Genomic DNA, 14229 nt, shown 5'->3' with positions numbered 1-14229 from the left:
CGCGATTTTCTGGTACCCAACATACCATCAAAAGCAGCAATTCTTTTACACGACGATGACTTAATCGCCAAAACGAAAACCAATATCAACTTTGGCGGGGCATTGTTTAGATCAGCCTCACGACCACATCATAAAGACACCATGAGCAACGCCTGGCCTCCAGGGGCCGCCCAAGATGCCGCCCAACCTGATGCGCCTATAGAAGATGTCGCCGATACTGGTGAGATTGCTGACCTCGCCGGCGAGGCTGAACAACCTGACCTCCCACCCGTTCCTGCGCCGCCAACAACATCACGGCCTCCTCTCCAGCGCAACATTTTGCAAGGCGTCCCCCCAGCCGCCCCAATGGCGCCTCCTACCTCGAACGACCAACCGCCTGCGACCGACTCACTCTCTCTGCAACAGCTACGCCATATTGTGGCTGAGTTTAATCGTGCCGAGCCCGTTGCCTACGATTTTGAGTACACCGATATAGGCCCCCACGCCGAAGAGATTGATGAATGGTTCAACTATCAGTTGGCACAGTGGACACGTCTCAACGCTGCGCAGGGGGCGTTCAAGTGGCACTGGCAGCACGAAGCGAGGTCCCAGGACTCGTGGGACGATGCGGACAACGACACCCGGACACGGTTTGTCCAGACGGCTATTGCAGGCGTGCAGTCCAACGACGCTGCGCTACGATCAGCTTCGATTGGAAAACTGGTATATCTTGTGTTGGGGCGCTGGAACGACACCGCTATGCCGAATGCGACGCCTGGGGATAGCCGGTCTGTCGCCAGTATTTCGCAGTTGCAAGCAATCAAGGCCGGGGTGGAGTGCATCACGTCCTTGGACGGCCTGCCCGTCATATGGGAAGCTCTGCGGAATAATTTCGAATTACAGTGGTAAGTGAGCAAATGAGTATGCCGCCGATGCAGAGCTGATGATCAATCGCAGGTCAGGGGAGCCTTTAGGACAGCATAATAGCGCCCAAGAAGCCCAGGATGAGTTGATGAGTCTCATGACTATCATGTACATCGCTATACAGGAGACCTTGAACGACCCAGAAGACATGGCTTCTACATACGGAAAACTTTGTAAGTGTGTTCCGAGATTTACATATCATGATAGCTAATGAAAATAGTGGAACTTAACCCCTCATTGGTCGACTATATGTTCACAGCAACCTCGAAACTACGATGGGATGAGCAGAACGCCATGCCGCAGACTCAGGTAAGTTACAATCTCCCATTGGCCGAGACCGCGCTTATGCTGGATTAGATACTTTTACTGTTCTGGAAGTCGATCTTACTAGTTTTTGGTGGAACAGAGGAGCTCGAAGCTATCAAAAAGGCAACCAACGAAATGGGTGAAAAGGCGGCTGATAAAAAGACTATCACTGCCTCACCCTTGGACTACCACGTCTTCCGCCAAGAGATCACATCAAAATATCCAGCCTATGTACCCCCTCGCCCAGCCATTCCTCTCGAAGCAGATAACACCTCTTTGTTGCCCCCCTTCTCGAGCCAAGTGTCCCGAAACAACGGGGCGAATGGTATCATTCCTGCACCACCCCAAGTTCATAATGGAGGAACGTCGATTCTTGATCAGCCGGTACACATTGCAACTCCTGCCCCCTCACCGCCACCCTCACCGGCAGTGGGCGGTAAAGGAGGTAAGAAACAAAACTACCAGACGAATCAGAATTTCCCTTTTATGTACCCTCCACTGGATGCCTCGAGCAATTATGCTGGCGGCAAAGAAGCTGCAGGCATTCAGCATGCCGTCGTTGGTCGAAAATGGGAGGGAAGCGATATCCCCGCCTCCATCCTTGAGGCCGGAGAGCTGTTTTCTACGAGAGTCAGGATGACGCGGGCAACGCGCCAGCTTTGGGAAGAGCGTGAACGGTTCCTGAAGTTCGAGCGTGGTTACAACAGTGACCACGATGATGACGACGATATCGAGGGTCTTGATCTCAACGAGCTCACATTGGAAGAGCAGGAGATACTAAAAGAGATCAAAGCAGAGACCAGGGCAGAAGAGAAGGCCAAAAAACCGGTTGCCCCTAAACCAGAAATAGACTATGGCCCTCGGCCAGAGCTTTTAACTGAACGGGACAGGCAGCGTCTGTTTGCCGTAGAAAAGTTTTATGTGAGTACAGGTATGAGATATAGGTATTTAAAAGATACTAACGTGTTGCAGCGCGATGCCTTGCCCCATCTTCAATCACTTGTAATTGTTCTGCTGCGGCCGATTCTTCTTAACGTGACAGCAATCGTTTCACAGCAACCTCAACAAGTACCTCCAGCAATGGGCAGAGGGAATCCTGGGATGAACGGTGGCCCTGCAACTAATAGGCAACAACAGGAAATTCCAGGACAAACCCTCCCAAAACCTCCGACACCGGAATTGACTTTGGAGGAAGTTGATGCTGCAAGGACGCGAGAAGTCACATCCAAGGCCATGACTGGAATTCTCATCTTGCTATTGAAATGGCTACGGGTTTCTCGTAAGTTTGATACAGATCTGTCAAGTTAGGCTTGTGGCTAATATTGATCAGACGTCTTAAAATTCGAGTACATGACGCAACTTCTACTGGACTCTAACTATGTACCTCTAGTTCTTAAACTATTTGCCCATCAAGACGTCCAACAGGTAGTGGACAGCAAGATAGACCGCGTTGAGAACAGGTAAGCGAGGCGCTTCTTAGCATATGGCCGTTCGCTAATCGTTTCCAGTTTCTTCCATTTCTGCAACCTGTTGTCACAATCTCGAGATAAGAGCAGTTCAGATGCGGCACAAGACGAAGAAGATGACGAAGAGATAGAAGAGATAGAGGAGAGCGAAGATGACGCAGCGCCCCCGCCAATTAAGTTACGGCGATCGGTGCCCACGCAGCACGACGAGGATGCGGACTCCAACAGTGATGGCCAAGCATCCTCTACAAGGCCTGAAGTCGACGAACTCGGTTACCCTCTCAATATGCAGCCTACCGAGCCCATAACAGACTTCTCACGTCGCAACTTTTTCTCACTCATCAACTACCTAAGAGTAATGCAAAAGATTTGCAAAAACAAGGCACACCGAAACTTGTTACTTGTTCAGTACAAGTCGTCGACGATTCTGAGAAAGTCCCTCAAAGTGCCCCAGCCGGAGCTGCGACTCTACACACTCAAGCTGTTCAAGAACCAAGTTCCATATTGCGGCCGCAAATGGCGCCAGAGCAACATGCGCGTGATCACGGCGATTTATCTACACTGTCGACCTGAGCTCAAGGATGAGTGGCTTGCGGGAAGTGATGTTGACGCCGAGGTGGATGCAGCGCTTCCTCTGGAGCAGGCGTTGCGTAGTCTTACCCACTGGCTCAACATACGACGGTATCCAGACAAGATTGCACCAGACATTCGAGCTGCCATGCGAGATGAGCAGGACTTTTTCTCGAGGGAGCTAGAGAAGCTGGAATTGAATTGGACAGATGTTGTGGGTGATGAGAACGAGTTGGAACCCGGAGAAGCGTGGTAATTGTTTTTTACAAATGAAGGGGTTCTCATGTGGGTGCTCTTGGTTGAGAAATTGAGGTTGTTAACAACATCAATAAGTTGTTTGTATATGAATATCACACAAAGAATAATTCCAAAATCAGCGAAAGGAGTTTAATCTTGCTCCATGGATCACCACTGTCTTACAATAATCCCCTAACACGTAAAATTGAGGCACCGGAGTTTGTGTATGTGTGTATATATAATTAATCATTAATGGGCTTGTCAAGCCCTTTCGTTTATCATGGTATGTGAATATGGATGTTCGTAAGTGACCGGTTGCTCTTTCAAGGGCATCCAACCGGGTATCATTCTGGGTTGGTTTCTTTTATTTTTTGTACTTTCCACATTTATACTTTGCCCTTAAGCGCGATCGTAGACACCATCATCGTAGCGATAGTTTGGGTTCTCAGCCTGACGGACAGGTGGTTGAGTGACACCATACTGGGGCTCGGGGTAGTGAACTTGGCCATAGCCGTCCTGGCGTCCGTGGTTTGGGTCCTGGTAGCCGACGCCGTTATTGTCGTACTTGTTGTAGGTGTTGCTGTTGTCAGGAAAGTTGTTGACAGCAGTGCGGTCGGTAGCATGGCTCTGACGGTAGGTGTCGAGCTGGTCAGGGTGAGCATGCTCGGGCAGAGCATCGTCATTTGCAGCAGTAGTGTTCTTGCGGCGGCGGAAGATGCGGCTGAAGAAGCCACCCTTGGCGCCGTATCCAGAGGTGTAATCGTTGGCGGGACCAGGACCAAAGCGCTTCTCCTTGCGATGGTGGCGGGCAAGTGCAACTTCAACAAGAATAGACAAGATGAAGAAGATACTAGAAGCATGTTAGTTTTTATATCATCGACATATGTGGTCATGATTGCTTACATAGCGACAATGGAGACGGCTAGACAAGCAGACTGGAGCTTGCAGGCGGTACGGTAGCTGGGCAGCGCAGTGAAGCCATCACTTCCCTTGGCGGTGTTACTGGCTTGACCACGTCCAAAGGGGGTGTCTAGGTATCCAGTGCAGCTGCTGGCACCGCCCTTGTTAGCAACAGCAACGTAGATGAAAGCACCGATAAAGGCGACATCCAGAATGATTGCCAGCAAAGACGATAGTGTACGACCGGCTAGACAGCAGAGGAAGAGCAGAGCGGCAGCGGTGTAGAGAACGGCGATTCCTGAGATACCCTCTACGGCACGGATTTTGTTGCTGATTGAGAGGTTGTGATTATGAAGAGTAGCTAGGAAGTAGGAGTAGATGGCGAGGATGAGAGCCGCGCAGGCGAATTGGATGCCTCGGATGAACCATTGAAGGAACTTGAGGCCAGTGCCGGCTTTAGCACCCATGGTTAGTTATATTTTTTGAGGGAATAAAGATATTGATTGGTATTGGTAGAGTAGACCAGGTAGGTGAATAAGGTTGAGGGGGAGGGAACCGTTCTATAAGTACTAAAGGAAGCCAGTGGTTTAAGTGGTTGTGGTTTCCACCAGCAAGCAAGCTGGAGAAGGCTTGCGCAAGACGCAAGGCATTACGTAGATTGGCCAAGGCTAGATGGTATTGACCCTTAAAACATGCAACTCTGATTGAATGGAGATGGCCGTGCTTGGGCTGATCATGCTGTAAGTGGCGATGCTAGTAGAGCCGAACTTGGTGATGACGACGAGTGGTGTGTGGCTGATTAGATTATGATTGGATGAGAAGAGGGAGCACACACAGCCTTGATTCTTAATATTGTAGCGTGGCGGGTATAAGGGGAATGGAAAGGCTGAGTTTTTGTCATATGATTATATCCAATGGATACATTCTTTATTTATTCTTGGAGCATGAGTAAGCAATCAGGCAATTGACATGTTCTTGATCAACTTGAATGATTTACAATAAAATAAAATATCAATATTGGATCGAATCTTCAATTATGCTATCCGTACTCTGTACATGTAGGTACTTATTATGCTAGGGTGGAGCTAAGTGCCTGCCGATCATCAGGGTCTCTCATCTTCCGGTATGTACATTACTAAATGTTAATGATGTCAACCCTGGCAACACCCTGAAACTCGATCGCCCCTAAAAATCTTGAACTTTTGAGGAGGGAGCCGTTTGCAATTACATAACTCTTTGCTACGAAACCAAAACAGGAACTTGGCAAAAAGAGATGGACAGGGGTTGTTGGATCAAGTGCCGAAAGGTTGTTTTTGTATGCATGTAATCTGATTGAATAGCGGCTCTTTGTGGCATGGATGTATGCTCTAGACTACCGATTTGGGGTTCAAATGAAAGGAACAATACCCTGCATTAGGTGACTTGTTGTTTTTTCCTCGACGGCCTTGGCTTGAGACGCAATGCAGGTCATTTTATTGCATGGATATGCAGTGTTACAAATGAGGTTGTCTGTCTATGCTGGTGTTGACTATAGACCAAAGTTGGATATAGTTGTCATAGCCCAATACTTAAGTTTACAGGAGTTGCTGCGCTTTAACAAGTACTGAGAATCCATAGAGTATTCTGGCGTAAATATCACATTAATCTCAATACTTTATAGGAGAGGTCTTTTTATGTGCTGATATTTGGTTTGTTAATAGGACTGTTATCTGGTCTACCTTGTACCCCGCCATAGTAATAAACGCCATCTCCTTCTCTACTGCCCCGCGACGCGTCCAAATACATTCAACATCTATCTACACATCAGGAGTCGCCGTTTCTAACAAAGACAAAAGAAAACAAAAATGGCGGATACAGCAGGCGATGAGAATCGAGAGGTACAATCCTGATTTAATGCTAATTGCCTACATATAAAACTAACCCAACCCCCAAATTAGCGTCTCAAGGCTGCTCTGTGGTACGCTGTTGGTCAAATCGTCGATGAAGAGTCCCTCCGTCGCAACCGCAACGCCACACCGCAATTCATCGGTGCACTCACAGAACTTGTTTGGACGCAAATTGGTAGGAAGCTCCCTTCTTGATAACAGTTCATATCAAGAGAGTGCTCACTAATTATCATAAACAGAAAATGTGGCCACAGATCTAGAGAGTTTCAGCAATCATGCAGGCCGTTCAACCGTCACAACAGATGACGTGCTACTTCTTGCTAGAAAGAATCCTGATTTACATCAAATCATGAAAGAATTCGTGGACCAGGCCAAGGCGGAGAAGGGAGCCCCCAAGGGCAGACGAGCTGCAAGCAAACGATAGTGTATTGGGAATGGCTATCCAACGGAGTCTGGAGCAACGAAGCCATTTACTTACAAAGAAGAACTCGGTATGACCAATATACAGCAAAATTGATTCAAATTCAGTTATATATGCGTCTATCGTCTATGTGGGGGTTTTCAATACATGTCTTTATCACCTCAGACCTTGATGGATGACTGTCCCGAGTACTTTTCCCGGTACTCAGACAGCATATTCAACGTAACACCAGAACCACCACAGACCACAAACACCACATTCTTCTCGCTCCATTCTTCATCAGACAAACCCTCCCCAAGAACCTTCCTTAAGTCTCCTCGATAAGCAACCGCCAAGGCTGCACCGCACGCTACCTCAACCAGTTGTCGTCCATCGTCCGCAAAACGCACTGCACTTAGGGCAGCATCTGCGTCAGACACAACAAGACTCTTCATCGTCCCTGAAGGATGCTGACTCCACTTCCACGTCTGCTCAGACACTCTTGTAGCACCGAGGGATGTTGCGATTGAAGTCATCTCAGGCAGTGTTACGTGCTCGCCGGCGAGAACACTTGCGTTAAGACTGTCGGCTCCCTCGGTCTCAACGGCCAGAACAGCAGGCTTTGCGCCTAGCCAGGGGCGGCTCTCGACACCTTGCATCACGCCGTTGACCAAACCGCCGCCACCAACGCTGCAGACGATACCATCGACACGGCCCTCAAGCTGATCCCGAATCTCATCCACTATAGTTGCTGCTCCATCCCAGATTCGAGGGTCGTCGAATGGCGCGACATAAACAGCCGAAGGATCTATGGCTACCAGCTCTTCGCGCATGTGCTTATCGCACTCGGCCCAGTTCTTACCTTTCTGGTGTACCTCTACTCCCAGATCAAGTAGCTTTCCCTTCATGAGTGGGCTGATAATAGTAGGCATAACGATTGTGGCTTTTTGGCCGAGCGAAATAGCAGATGTTGCGCATGCCAGACCGGCGTTGCCACCTGAAGAGCAGTAGAAATGAACTGGACCCTTGGCAGCAGCAGCAGCTTGGGTCATGAGATTACCAATTCCACGGGTCTTGAAAGAGCCTGAAGGTTGAAGGTTTTCAAGCTTGAGATACACATTGCTTGGAGGGTGTTAGTCAATTCGCTCTGAAGTAAACGCGAATAGAAGAGGGGGTGTAACATACCAGCCTGTAAGACGAGATAACTGAGTGCTGAGAAGACATGGTGTTTTGATCCATGGCAATTTAGCGTCAGAGCCCAGAGATCCCATGATAAAGATTGTATGTGTTGAAGTATCGGAAAAGTGAGGGTACTGATGGAGAATAAGATATAGGGTGAGATGGAGGCGAATATATTACCGCTCTTAACTCCGAGAATCGGCCTGACCGCGCCCTTTAAAAGATATAGACGATTCTTCAATAAGCTAAGGAATTAAACCGCTGGGCTTTAGACTGGATTGGCAGAATTGATTTGAATGATAAAACTGTCAGGCTTTGGAACAGTCCTTTTATACGTCGAGTGTCAACAGTCAGTTAAGTTTGAGTGACCTTAATTAGAGATCCAATAGATCAATTCAGATCTCATGCATGTCCAAGAATTGTATCCACTTGACAACCGAAAGGCGCAAAATGGACTACATCTCATCCTTCGAAATAATTCCAGAATACAGATTACTTACACTTGTTGGGAAGTCTGAGTCAGATAACTAAGGGAGTCAACGTTCAGCCATATTTATGTTTCTATAATCTTCTTTACTTTTCCTTAAAGTAAAATCGAGAGAAAGAAACAATCCTAACCTTATTCCTCAACGTCTCACTAACTTCAGCCTTGGTTGAAATCAAGTCATTGAACTAGGATGAGATAGTATGGTTTTCAATGTTAGAAAGAGCCAGATACACCATTATCAACCCACGAAGAAAAGAGAGTTTGTCTCCTATAAAAGCATCTGCCAAGTTTTGCTATCGCCATGCTGTCAATGTGACTGTATGAGCATAGGAACGAAAACCAACGCTCTGAACATTACTCTTTCAGGATATTCTCATTTGAATTATCTGGCGTTAATGAAGTAATTAGTTTAGCTTACCAGCAGAGTCCCTTGGATCTGGAAGAATGCTGTAGTAGATATTCTACCTCAGTGATCGCGACATCTCAAAAAACGTATGCACTAGCAACCCCCCATTCTCCTAAGATTTGCGGAGGCTTAGGAAAGATTTACGGCTCCCCTTTTCCTAAACTACGTGAAGTCTCAAAACATAAACCCATGGTTTCTCTCGTCGCCCAATTCCCATTTCCTGACAACTGTGAATCACAGACGATCCATGTCTGTGTATATATAGAGCCATTGATCTACTTCCTTCAGACCCTCTTCATCTTTCTTCAATCTTTCACACCATTCTTCCATCATGTCGCCCACGGCCACGGCCAGTCCTGGGACTGATACGAGAGCCAGCTCAGTTGCTTCAAGCAGCAGCAAGAGAAGTACAGAGAGCACCGAAAGCTCAGGTGAAAAACGCCCAAAGAGATTGAGAATCGAAGCACTTCCTCTACATGAATTCACTAAAGAGTATGGAATTCCCATGAACCAATTTGCCTGGGGCGCTCGTCCAGAAAGTTCCGACGAGGAATCGTTTGATGAAGATGAAACGAACTTTCCTCCCTCTATCCCGAGGTATTTTCGCAAGTATCCAAAGCCAAAAGGAAAGACTAGACGTCCCGTCAATTATGTTCATCGTAACATCCTCCGCAATTATGCCACTATGAGCCCTGAACCTGCTCCCGCTCCCGCTCCCCAGCTTCGACCTCAAGCACCAAGCGAAAGAAGCCTGCTGGACTTCCCTGTCGAAATCCGAGAGGAGATTTATCGTGGCCTTCTCGTTTCCCACAAACCCGTTCCCGTCTACGACGGCTGGAAGAGGGTCTTCGTGCGAGAGAAGCCCTGTCTGGACATCAATATCCTTATGGCGTGTAAAAAGATCTTCAACGAAGCCATTGGAGTGCTCTATGGCGAGAACACCTTTCTCTATCGTCTTCGCGATATGCCAACGCAGTCCCACGCGATGGTCAACATCCAAGAGCTGGCCCAAAGCAACGCTTATGTTCCGGAGCGAAGTCACAGAGAGACATACACCGACATGTTTGATGACGACGAAGCAGAGGCGGTTCATGAACCTGGGACTATCAACGTCAAGAAGTATGCCTGCCTGTTCCGCTACATCACCTTACAGGCCGATCACAACCGATCCCAATACTATACCCAGGAATTCATGGCCGAAGCCATCAATATATTTGCCCAGGCACCTAGCATGACAAACATCCACACCCTGACCATCATCATCAGCCCCCGTTACACCCGCGGAAGCTTTACCTTCGTCGACTGGTTTGATTCAAAGTCAGATCTCGTGAGAGCGCTCAAGGCAGTGTGTTGCGAGATTATTCGTATCAAGATCTGGAATAAACACCTCAATGATGGTATCGATCCACTCTCAACCGAACTGTTCCTGCGCGCCCACCACCTACGCTTCTTCAGACAACTCAAGAAGAAAAGACTTCAAGACGGAAAGCCAGACATCTGGGCTGGGGATTGGAAGATGGAAAGGCTTCGTCTCAAGCGATGCCGCGAGGTCATCAGCAGCTTGGAAAAGCTTCGACCTTGCGTACTCGAAGCTTGCAAGAAACATCTTGAACCAGATGTTAAGCGACGAGGCGATCTCGGGGACGCAGATGAGGGTGACGACGAAGACGAAGAGAACTGGTTTGCCATTTTCCCAGACGAAGTGACGAGCAGTGAGGCCGAAGAGGAAACGGACGAGGACTTGGACGATGAGTTTGTAGACGACAATGACTCGGATGACGAGGCTTGACTCATGGGCTGAGACAATCTTTGGGCTGGACGATTGACTTGAGACAGGCGTTCACGGAGTTGAGAGACATGGGATGGTAAATGAGGCGCTTATTGAAGGCAGGGGCGGACAGACACACAGGCAGGGGATCGATCAATAAATTTGCTAAAGCAGGTAGCTTGGGGCTCAATTAATTATTGCTCTCGGGGTATTTTCATCGCCTGTTTTGTCTTGCTCGTGGCTGTCCTATACAATTGCTCTTATGTAGATATCTTGATCCTCTCTACCTCGAGTGTTTCTGTGTCGATCAACACTAACTCTTTTGTTGATGAGAAGGACGGGACGGTGATGAGTCTCACTGATTGTCCTTCGGGGCCGTTAATAACCTTTGTTGAGAATTTTGGTTGGTTGCCGACGAAATAGAGATGAGGACATGTTTGCATAACAAATGGATCGTCATCTTGAAATGGATAGCTCCCTAGACAGGTGGTTAGACAAATACAACAGTGGCTAGGCAGGTGTTTACGTACATAGTGTATCAGGTGCAGTGGGGGCACAGCATCGCCATCGGCACATGGCTTCCATCATACCGAGACGGTCATCACTGTCGACGTACTTGAAAACATCGTCAACATTCTGACCACCGGTGCCCAGAACACGCCACCCTTCAACCTCGGCTTCCCAAGGGTTTGTGACAGTATCGAACCAGCCTGGCTGGTCAACAGGGGCAGTTGGATCGCTGGTGTAAGCTCGAGCTGCGGGAAACATTGCAGGATGCACAGGCTGTTGTGGGTAACTAGCATTCGCAGGATCCTGTGCACCAGGAAGCATTGTAACGGGAATGGACGGGAGGAGCTCAGCGACAAAAGCATCAAAGAGCTGAGAAGGGAGGGGGTTATAGGCACTGGCGTCGTAACCATATTTCTTCTGGCCCTTCTTTTCTGGGAGTGCCTCGTCTGCGGCTGCAGGTTTTCGATCTGTTGTCAAGATGGAGTTTCCAGCGATGATAAGGCGGCTGATGTGAGAGACATCGATCTGACTGGAAGGGCCCAAGGCCTCACCGAGCAGATACTCGAGAAGAAGATCAAGCTCAAGAGCATAAGAAGCATCAGTTCCCGAAAAGGATAAACCAGACACAATAGCGATCTTCTTGCTTCCCTTTTTCTTGTCGGAAGCGTCAGCCATCTCTTCGTCTTCATCCTTCGTCTTGCTCTTGTCCGAGATGGGTTTTGAGAGACTCCAGCGTTCGGGTTGAGGAGGCAGGTCCGGGAATTTGATGTCAATGATTTCAAACTCTCCATTGGAGTTTTCGGTGCCCATAACTCCAACAATGCATCCCGTTACAAGGTGTACTTTTTTGAGAAGGTCACCAACCAGCCTGATACGGCCTGACTCGTCCTCCAACATAATTTGGTCGTCGTCGGAGCAGTATTTGGGCATCGAAATGGGAGCAGAGATCCAACGCTACGAACTCAAGTTAGCGCTTCATGAGTGGCAATCAGAAAGGAATGGTTGTCGTACGTCCTTGGAAACGTCCTCTAGAATATTCGGCTTCAGGGGCATTTCCATATATACGGTGCCGGTCACATAGCACAGCTCTCCTTGGCGAACATCGAGGACACGGTCAACTCGCTGAGCCTCCTCATCGCCGACAGTTGTTCCGTCCCAGGCTGTAGCTGCTATCTGATCGACAGTCGGCTTGATCTTGGTAAGGCGCAAGAAGTACATGTCGCCATACTGTTGCTTGTAGGAGCGTTGCTTGTCAAGGGCGAATGAATTCAGGGGCTTGTAAGCGGAAGAGCTTCGAGAAGGGATTGCGTGGGCAGCGTCACTGTGGCCATACTAGTTAGAGCTTTCGTTTCTGGGAATAGTCGGTAGGGCTTACGATGGCTTCTGGAGGAGGCTGCCCTCGACCTCTTCAAGGGCTACCATCTTGGATGATGTCGAGATGGAGCGATGAGATCAGTATTATGAGGGTTGGAGATGACACGGGGTAGTTTATTCGAGTCTCATGTATTCAATCATGAATGTATTGGCGATATATCCCGAAACTGTGTAGTTGAAGCTATCGTCTAGTGCAGGAAAACGCGTGAAGGAGCTTTGGTCCCCGTTTAGACGCGAATTTCTGGCGTAAAGTGGCTAGGCAACGGATAAGGATAAGGGAGGGACTGATAGTACATAGTAGGTACAGTTATTCCAGTTAGGGTCCATCCATACCTATGACGTGCTGGACTTTAGGGCGGTGAGTCCACTGTAGTAAATACTTAGAGGGGTTCTTGGAGGTCGGGCCAGTGAATCGAATCCATGCCCGGACCTCCCGTCTACATACCTAGTAGGTACCTAGTACACATCCTTGGCATTTGTTATAATTGTAGATAAAAAGGTTGAATGTCTGAATACATTGCTAGAAACAGGATATGAAGAGGTCATCGAAGAAGTATCATACCATAACTGAGACATCTAGGTGAAGCCTTTGGAGTATGAGTACCCACTGGAACTTGCCTACTATCTCATGTCCATTCATCGGACCCCGCCATCCACCGGTTGAGGCGTTCTGCTTCAGAGGGGAAGGGAAATCTCTGACGCACCACCTCGTCCAATTATACAACTTCGTAATCTCAGACTAGAACTAGGGACTCTTCTAGTTCTTCGTATTCTTTATAAACTTCTTCGATCCCTCACTTCTGGCCATTTGTCTCTCCGCCTATAAACATATTGAGCTCAGCATCATCTCATTCACCCCTCGTCATGACTCCTCCTCCCAAGCCCCCTCGTGTCGAGGTGAACAAGCTCTCATACACGTTCCCTGACTACTCAACTGGTGTTAACAACATCACTCTTGACCTGCCTCCGCGATCCCGTACTCTTCTCATTGGTGCCAACGGTGCTGGTAAGACGACTCTGCTTCGTCTCCTTGCCGGCAAGCGCCTTGCACCCAGTGACACCATCTCTATCTGCGGAGTCGATCCTTTCAAGGATGGTCTTGAGGGTGTCACTTATCTCGGTCTCGAATGGGTTCTCAACCCTATTGTCCGAACTGACATTGGCGTCAACGAGCTGCTTCGCTCCGTTGGCGGTGATGCGTACCCTGATCGTCGGGATGAGCTCGTAGCCATGCTCGACGTCGACACCAACTGGCGCATGCACGCTGTTTCTGATGGCGAGCGTCGTCGTGTTCAGCTTGCCATGGGTCTTCTGAGGCCCTGGACTGTTCTTCTTCTCGATGAGATCACTGTTGATCTCGATGTCCTGAGCCGTGCCGAGTTCCTCGCTTGGCTTAAGCACGAGACAGAGATCCGGGAGTGCACAATCGTTTACGCGACCCATATTTTGGATAACCTTGCTGGCTGGCCTACTCACCTCGCGCATATGCACCTTGGTACTGTCAAGGAGTGGGACGAGGCCGACAAGATGCTTGCCACCATCGACGGCACTGTCGGTGCCTCGGGCAACAGTCGTCTTGGAGAGCTTGTCCTGGGCTGGCTCCGAGATGACTTGAAAGAGCGAGGACCACGAAGCAATGCCAACCGTGGCTCTGAAGGCAAGACGTACGGTTTCGGAGGAATCCAGATTGGCGGATATGGCGACGAGTCTAAGCCGCGTGAGGCATAAATATTGCGTCGACCAGCCCACCCCGAGGCACCTTCATCGAGACATTTTTAACAATCGTCTTGAGTTTCGTTTTATTCTTTGTTTGGAGTTTGGAAAGACGGGTGGCACT

General features: G+C 48.7%; 7 protein-coding genes across 7 annotated transcripts; 4 read left to right on the top strand and 3 right to left on the bottom strand.

Moving 5' to 3' along the window:
- Positions 1-141: 141 nt before the first annotated feature.
- Positions 142-3501, top strand: FSST1_001894 (FAR11/STRIP family protein; the record flags this gene model as incomplete). Its single annotated transcript, XM_083227831.1, has 7 exons — positions 142-884; positions 937-1076; positions 1124-1212; positions 1261-2130; positions 2182-2488; positions 2540-2669; positions 2718-3501. The coding sequence occupies 7 exons, from the start codon at positions 142-144 to the stop codon at positions 3499-3501; spliced, it is 3063 nt and encodes a 1020-aa protein (XP_083092076.1).
- A 380-nt stretch (positions 3502-3881) lies between these two features.
- On the bottom strand, positions 3882-4849 carry FSST1_001893 (MARVEL domain-containing protein; the record flags this gene model as incomplete). The annotated part of the gene is made up of 2 exons (XM_083227830.1): positions 3882-4332; positions 4386-4849. 2 exons carry the CDS (start codon positions 4847-4849, stop codon positions 3882-3884), a joined length of 915 nt encoding a protein of 304 aa, XP_083092075.1.
- A 1377-nt stretch (positions 4850-6226) lies between these two features.
- FSST1_001892 (kinetochore component CENP-S-domain-containing protein) lies at positions 6227-6692 on the top strand (the record flags this gene model as incomplete). Its single annotated transcript, XM_083227829.1, has 3 exons — positions 6227-6259; positions 6320-6443; positions 6508-6692. 3 exons carry the CDS (start codon positions 6227-6229, stop codon positions 6690-6692), a joined length of 342 nt encoding a protein of 113 aa, XP_083092074.1.
- A 158-nt stretch (positions 6693-6850) lies between these two features.
- On the bottom strand, positions 6851-7939 carry FSST1_001891 (L-serine/L-threonine ammonia-lyase CHA1; the record flags this gene model as incomplete). The annotated part of the gene is made up of 2 exons (XM_083227828.1): positions 6851-7790; positions 7854-7939. 2 exons carry the CDS (start codon positions 7937-7939, stop codon positions 6851-6853), a joined length of 1026 nt encoding a protein of 341 aa, XP_083092073.1.
- A 1132-nt stretch (positions 7940-9071) lies between these two features.
- Positions 9072-10529, top strand: FSST1_001890 (uncharacterized protein; the record flags this gene model as incomplete). The annotated part of the gene is made up of 1 exon (XM_083227827.1): positions 9072-10529. The coding sequence occupies one exon, from the start codon at positions 9072-9074 to the stop codon at positions 10527-10529; it is 1458 nt and encodes a 485-aa protein (XP_083092072.1).
- A 239-nt stretch (positions 10530-10768) lies between these two features.
- Positions 10769-12440, bottom strand: FSST1_001889 (DNA-directed DNA polymerase delta subunit POL31; the record flags this gene model as incomplete). The annotated part of the gene is made up of 4 exons (XM_083227826.1): positions 10769-10986; positions 11039-11972; positions 12030-12339; positions 12394-12440. 4 exons carry the CDS (start codon positions 12438-12440, stop codon positions 10769-10771), a joined length of 1509 nt encoding a protein of 502 aa, XP_083092071.1.
- An 816-nt stretch (positions 12441-13256) lies between these two features.
- On the top strand, positions 13257-14120 carry FSST1_001888 (CCR4-NOT regulatory complex subunit CAF16; the record flags this gene model as incomplete). Its single annotated transcript, XM_083227825.1, has 1 exon — positions 13257-14120. The coding sequence occupies one exon, from the start codon at positions 13257-13259 to the stop codon at positions 14118-14120; it is 864 nt and encodes a 287-aa protein (XP_083092070.1).
- Positions 14121-14229: the final 109 nt, after the last annotated feature.

The sequence above is a fragment of the Fusarium sambucinum genome, chromosome IV (genome assembly GCF_050947815.1).
Source record: "Fusarium sambucinum isolate potato_lamoka chromosome IV, whole genome shotgun sequence".
In the NCBI taxonomy this organism is placed as follows: Eukaryota; Fungi; Ascomycota; class Sordariomycetes; order Hypocreales; family Nectriaceae; genus Fusarium; species Fusarium sambucinum.
Note: the sequence above shows the minus strand (reverse complement) of the source record. Positions and strands in the feature narration are given on the sequence as shown.